Source organism: Manacus vitellinus, unplaced genomic scaffold (genome assembly GCF_001715985.3).
Source record: "Manacus vitellinus isolate BGI_N305 unplaced genomic scaffold, ASM171598v3 scaffold_5_pilon, whole genome shotgun sequence".
Classification (NCBI taxonomy): Eukaryota; Metazoa; Chordata; class Aves; order Passeriformes; family Pipridae; genus Manacus; species Manacus vitellinus.
Genome location: NW_021940682.1, coordinates 39,232,774 through 39,239,742, shown reverse-complemented (window position 1 = coordinate 39,239,742; position 6,969 = coordinate 39,232,774). Strand labels below are relative to the sequence as shown.

Here is a 6,969-nt window from a genome sequence, read left to right as displayed (position 1 = left end):
AACTGGAAAGATATAGTCCAAACAAGGAATCCAACTATAGAGGAAAAGAAGTGCACAAGATGTTCAAACTACAACTTCCAAAAATACTGATGGCCAAATTTACAAAGAGAAAAATTTTATTATATTTTTAAATGTCTTTTCTTTAAGAAAAATTCTGTAAGGGGCACCCTACTAAGAAAAAAAAAAAAAAGAAAAAAAAAAGAAAAGAAAAATGTTATCAAAATGAATTTTCCATCATTTGAAAATGAATTTTGACAGAAAATTGTGGGCCTGAACCAAACTCCCCACTGAGTGTGTCTGTCACTGCTGCCCATGGGGTAAGCAGGGCAGGTCATTTAGGATAACGAATTCCATCTGAAAAATGCAGCCTAATTCATTTTGCTAAGAAAAAAGCAGGAATACCTGTATTCAAATACCTCCTGGCAGACTGAAACTAAAAGTGTCCATAGCCTGTAGCTTGTACCATAATACAGTAACATTTATTTTTCTCCTTAACAGCAGAACTGATCTCAGGGGAAAGAAAATGAAAAAAATCAGAAAGAAAGCACTTAAAAGACAAAAATATAATTGGTTTGAACATTGCAAACAATAAACAACCATTACTGAATTTTAGAAGTTTTGACATTTCATTCAACACATGACCAAAATATCTGAAATATGGTCAGTTAATATTGCTCTCAGACTTTTAAAGAACAGATTATGCTACTGTTATTTAAGCTACCAGTTCTACCAAATTATTTATAAAGCCAGTAACAAATATATGAGCAATGCAGAAATATAAGTAGAAGTTACACTTTTTAACTTTAATTGGAGGCCAGAGCAGGTGGTGTCAAATGGCACAGCTTCACTGCAGTGTCTGAGCAGAATTGTGACTTCTGTCAGTTCTGGATCTGGATGACTCTTCGCACGTTATTTGAATGCCTCTTTTTCTTGCAAATTAACGCCTTTGGAGGAGTTTTGCTGCAAATACAGTTGTACAGTGACAGGTAATTCCTTGCAACATTTCTGTTTACACCACCTTTCAACACTGCATGTTATACTATGTAACTAATTGCAATCAACAGAAGTGGAAAAACTAAAAATCCCACCATTAACCATCATATTCAGTCACAAGGGAAAACCTAACTGAGAGCTAATTGATTGAAAGTCTTAGAAAGTCAGTGAATGGTTGAATATTACAAATACCCTATCAGTAGTATGGATTATAACTTGGATGTTCTTACCCCAGATAACAACACTGCCACTTGAGTTAGAGAATTGCTCCAACAAGGAATTTGTTGTGAGGTAGAATTAATAACTATTAATTAAAGAGAGGGGGAAAACATAAGAAAAAATATCAGTTGCAATTTTTATAAGAGACTTCATAGACTCTTCCCATTCCTGTCTGGCTCTGGTACTGCCTTCATCCACCTCCTTCTCTTCCTACTTGCCCGAAATCCATTCCTCTTGCCAGCTGGACAGCAGTATTTGGTCTAACAATACAGGGAATAGAAATCATAAAATATTCAGTCATATCAGCACAGATTAACCTGAAGTGTAACTGTACAGCAGGACTTCTGATAATCTGATCAGTATTTAGTTTAAATCAGTATTTGAATATGATTTAAAGACAATTAAACCCCCCCAATTTTATAGCTTTTCCACTGATATTTGAGACTGCTAGCACTCAGAAAAATGACATGCGAATAGCACTGCTGAAACACAGTATAATGTAGACAGATGACATGCAAGTGTCACCAAAGATCTCTGGGAATGCAGCTCAATTCTCACCAGAAAGAGCCTTGCTAATATTCCTTCCATCCTCCTCTGATTAGATTGCAGACACTGAAAGGCAATAACTAGCTACCCATATATAACACCCACAAACCAGCAACCAAACAGCATTTTGAGATAAAAATATGTAGATCTATTTTTACCATGAAGGGAAATAATTAAATTTGAGCCTGAAGGTGTTCTAAGCACACTCAGCCAATAAATTGCATGCCAGAACAAATAGGTCTGAATACCAAATGAAAGTGTACACTCCTAACACCCATTTTTAGTTAAAGTATGTATATACACGGGTACGGGGTGTAGGGAGGTGTCCAGTTAACTGCTTGCACATCAGGGAATGCATGGAAGACAAAATCCTATGGAGTAAAGTCAAAAACCTGGGCCACTGCTATACTGCTGATACCTGCCATCCACAATGGAATTTGAAACTGAAGTAGGTGTTGTGTAACAAGCACAACAAATTTTTTTTTTTAATTATATTAAGCAGCTTGGCATTTTATAATTGTATATAAGGAATTGATTTAACTAGTTACTATTAATAGCTGGCAAAAGATTTTTCTGACTGTGCTGCCCTTTTAAGATTTGTCAGACTGTTCCCCAATCAGACCACAATGATGAACAATTCGTTGTTCAATTTGAAAACATATTCAAGTTTAGTCATGTCAGGTTCCTTTACAATTATGTCTCAATTTGTTGGATCAGTTAGTTGCAAAATGTTACTACTTAGAAATCCAGAATCACAGACCAGAAAGTACTTTTGGACACAAACCATCTAAGATGCTTTTTTTTTTTTTTTAACAAAAATCCATTCTGATAAGACAGTGGTGATGGAAGCACTGAGTCTGGCTTGCACAACACAGAAACTTCCTGTATATGCTATAGAACTGCAGAGAAATATATATTTGTGCAACAAAAGACAATTTTCCAGCTTTCTTATCCACAAAAAAGGGATGATCATAAAATATGTATGTGTCTTACAAATAGAGGGAATGTAACAAAACATCAAAAAGCATTCAGTATTTATGTAGAAGTACTGTTTTCCTCAGGGTCTCTGTCTACAAGGTGAATGCTCCCTGTAATCACCGATTCCTCTTGAGCTGAGGTATTCTCCACTTGCTTATTTGTGCAATATGGAATGTGGCCACAGAAATACATGTAAATCCATGGGTTGGTGCAACTATTTAAATTGCCAAGGAGCATGATAATGGTGAATGCTGAACCTAGAATGAAAGAGTTAAAGGAATAGGAGAGTAAATAAACACTTGTACAAGTAAGTACCATTTTCACAGTCTGTTGCTTTCTGCTGTACTTATTCATATATTAAAGTTAATCTAATAGTAGAAAATTCACATTTTAATGCAGTTTGCAATTGCTGAAGATATGAAGCACACTTTATTGCGTGCATTTCAGAATTAAATAGTTCCATGTAGTTCTTTTTTGATGTAGCTGCATTAAATTTAAAAGCAATTACTAACCTTTTATACAAATACAGATAAATACAGATATAGATATATATAAATGTATGTAGAATAAGACTCCAAGTCACACAGACAGGAATAATTCTTAAAACAAAGATCAGAAGATTTTTTTATCAGACAAAGCTATTATCTTCTTTTTCTTTTGTTTTTTATCTCTGAGTTTAGAATAGGTGAATTTATAGAGTCTGCCTTTCACAAAGAGGCAATAGCATAAGTTTGACAAGATTAATCTTGTTTACAACCTGGTGTTCTTTGATAACCCTCTCAGGCTTGCTGTTTAGCTTTATTAGCTTTATCTGATTTACAACTTCCAATGCTACAGTGGATACTACAGAGATTTCATCAATATGATTTCAATATTAAAAAAAATCAGATGTCTTATAACATCTCTCTTCTATCCAGTAAATAAGAAATATTTATCTCATTCCTTTGGATAGTCAATTACTCCTTTTCATCTCAAAAATAAATACTAAATACAACCCAAATACTGTTGCTATACTACCTAAAACCTCTAAAAGTCTGAACCTTTGCTGGAGCACATGATACTTTTCATCCCACTCTTCATTAATCTTTAAACTGTTAATCACACAAAACACGCACATGGAGTTTTCATCACATAACACATGAAGTTCCCTGTACCTGATTAAATAAATGAGATAACCAGTCCAGAAATTTCTTTTTAATCCTACTCAAATGATCACAGTAACTTTTACACAAAAGCAAAGTGCAAACATAAAGCAATTGATGGCAATGTGCTAGCCTGCTATGCAGTCAGTAATGAGGATGGAGAGTATCTTACCTTCAGTCACGACACTGGGGAACCACACAGACCACAGCTGTGCAATGAAGAAAGGTGACCAACAGAGCACATATGCAACAACTGTCACCACTGTCATTTTTACTGTCTTGATCATAGCCTTTGAAATACAGTTCACACTGCTCGCTCGGGATGGCAGGACTTGCTTCTGATTTGTTGCTTCACATTCATTCTGTTTTTTCACACATATATTTCTTCTGATTATTTTGCAAATCTTAACCTGGCATGTGATAAGAATGGCTGAGGGAATGAAGAATATAACTACAAAAATCCAAGTCACATATGCCCTTGGGCCCCATGGTTGAATAAATTCACCCCAACATTCAAAGATACCTGGAGATATTTCAGTCTTAGAAAAGATAAATACCTGTGGTAGGCTAAGAATCAGTGCTATAAACCAGCTGGTGAAAATAGGGATGTTCCAGAGAGCTCTCTTCTTTTGGAATGTGACCATAGGGTAGCAAACTGCTTGATATCTGTCCACTGTCATGACCACTATCATATAAGTAGAGGCAAACATGCCCAGCAATTGTAGGTACTTGATAATTCTGCACAAGAAATCTGGCCCTATGAAAACATCTGTAATATCCCATATGAGTTGAGGCAGAACTTGAAAAAAGGCTACCACTAAATCAGCAATGCTGAGGTGAAGCATGAACACATACATCCTAGAGAGCTTCTTTCTTCTTCGCCACAGCACCAGTATGAGAATAAAATTGCCCACAGATGCTGTCAGAAATATGATCCCCAGTACAGCAATCTCTACTTGAGCTAATTGTTCATCTCTTTCTGGTCTTCCAACAGGATCTGACTGATTTGTCAGACTCGGGAATCTGTGAGAAGGACTCTCGGTCTGATATGTGTTATCCTGCATAGGAAATGAAAAATTCTTCATAGTGCACAGAAGCTACTTACAGTAGCTGCCACTTACGACTCAGGTTGACAGCTGTGAAGCACCTGCTGGCAAACAAACCAGGCTGGGCTGGCGTTCGAGTTTCAGTATATCTTCAAGCAAAACTCCTCCTGCTTGTGCAAACTAAAGCAGTGGGACCTGAATCTTGATGAAATTCTGTCTTGCTGGCGTGCACAAAGGCTTTATATAGGCTCCCAGCAGACAGAGCCTTATGTAATTGCAGAGCCCTCGGGTAGGCTGCAGGGACCGCAGCCAATGGCAGACCGAGCCACACAATTGGGGGAAATATATAAATAAAAGGCAAACTTCAGAGGCTCAACATGATTCAATTACTCACTTCGGTCAAAACCCTAACTTGTAAACAGCTGTGGCCAAAGTCATCCTCAAATGACCTTCCTCAGGAGACCTCTTGCAAGAATTTTTCTACGCAAACCAGAGGAGCATTCTTCAGCTGAACTGGGAGGAATGCTTATAAGTAGAAAAAAGTTGGGTCCCTGAGCTCAGGCGCATCGTAACTGCAACTCTCCAGGCTCCTGGGGCACAACCACACCCTAAAGGCAACACAGACAAATAAATGCCTTTTTCCATAGCCCCTTTTTTTCCTTCTCTTTTTGGAGTCACCTGATTCTAAAATGAAAAGAAAACTATTTGAACTGCCCTAAAAATAATCTTTTTATTTCAAGATGGGGTCAAGACTTAAAGGTTTTTTCTCAGAAAAATGAAAAATAACACATGAAATAAATTACTTTTATTGGGACTCTGAGTCTACTGAGAATTAACAGAAAAATAAGTGAAAATTCAGTGGGAAATCCAACTGAGGAAAAGGTCTCTATGATGAAACAATTTCCAAACGTCTTTATTCTACTGTAGTGCTAAAAGCTGGGAGGTCATTTCTCAGTACCCAAACCTTTTTATTTTTGTGGCGCAACTTATATCATGACCACAGGAAATTCATTGTTCTTCAACCTTCCAGTATGACTTGCATATTGTTAGTCACAGATAAGAATAGCAATTTTGAATTCATTTCATTCTTTTCTCCCTCAGCCTTGCCCTCTTAATCACAAAAGAGAGATTTAATAAAATGAATTCATTTAATATGAAAACAGATATTTGTATTCAATCTTATTTGAAGCTAGGGTACTCATATCTTTCTGGTTACAGTCAGGACACTAGTAATTTGAAGTCTTTCTGAAGAGGAAACCAGTAAGGTTGAAAGTAATATCCATGCTCATAAAGAGTATATAATACTGCACCTAAACTGATAGATCACTGTGATCATGACTACATTATAAGACCAGCTCAGGAAGCTCACAGACAGACTACTACCTCTTTGCCACTAAAGGTTTTCATGTATCAACAGACAGGTGAAGGGCAAAATTCATAAACAGGATGGTGAGGTAGACTAGAACAGTTTACAAAAACAATGTGATCTTTTTTCTCTCCCTCTTTCCCCCTTACATCGCACTGTGGGATGCATGTTAACAGCTCATGCAAGGGTAAGACTATGAGAGCAGATAATAGACAAGCTGAACAATCTCAGGAAACTTTTCCACCACCAGCAGCTATAAGTAGCTGTAATCCATATTTGGCTAAACACTGCTGAAGCTGCCTGAGTCTACAACGGCGTTTTTCTAAGACTGTTGCAAAGAGTATGAATCACAATCACTTAATCTAATATACCTGATAATTTTTTCCTAAATTAAAGCCTATTTGTAGTAAACTTGGATTCCTGAGGTTGTTTCCTTTTAGTTTCCCCCCTCAGTTTGGAACCCCTCTCTTTTAGTGGGAAACAGGCATAGCAAGATCATAAAGGAACAAATGGGTTTGCCTTAACCCTCATTCTCCCTTCACCCAGAAACTTGCAGAAGAGCAATTGAACTGGTCACAAGTCATGAACCCCTGGCAATTCTGCTGACAGCAAACACTGCGCTGTGGAGTAGGTGAGCTGATCTCAGGTTCTGCCTTCTGATGGAGACCGAGTTTCAGGC

The 6,969-nt window shown here is 37.1% G+C and overlaps 1 protein-coding gene across 1 annotated transcript; it reads right to left on the bottom strand.

Moving 5' to 3' along the window:
• Nucleotides 1-410: 410 nt before the first annotated feature.
• Nucleotides 411-5,116, bottom strand: LOC103762981 (arg8-vasotocin receptor). Its single transcript, XM_008929684.2, has 3 exons — nt 4,051-5,116; nt 2,857-2,993; nt 411-1,472 (listed from the first exon to the last, which is right to left on the bottom strand). Exons 1-3 carry the CDS (start codon nt 4,961-4,963, stop codon nt 1,362-1,364), a joined length of 1,161 nt encoding a protein of 386 aa, XP_008927932.2. The 5' UTR covers nt 4,964-5,116; the 3' UTR covers nt 411-1,361.
• Between the last annotated feature and the right edge of the window lie 1,853 nt (nt 5,117-6,969).

Coding starts and splice junctions, on each gene's coding strand:
- LOC103762981 (XM_008929684.2), bottom strand. CDS start 4,963: ATGAAGAATTTTTCATTTCCTATGCAGGATAACACATATCAGACCGAG. Junction 2,994..4,050: donor CCCCAGTGTCGTGACTGAAG/GTAAGATACTCT, acceptor CTTTCATTCTAG/GTTCAGCATTCACCATTATC. Junction 1,473..2,856: donor CCTCAGCTCAAGAGGAATCG/GTGATTACAGGG, acceptor CTGTATTGTTAG/ACCAAATACTGCTGTCCAGC.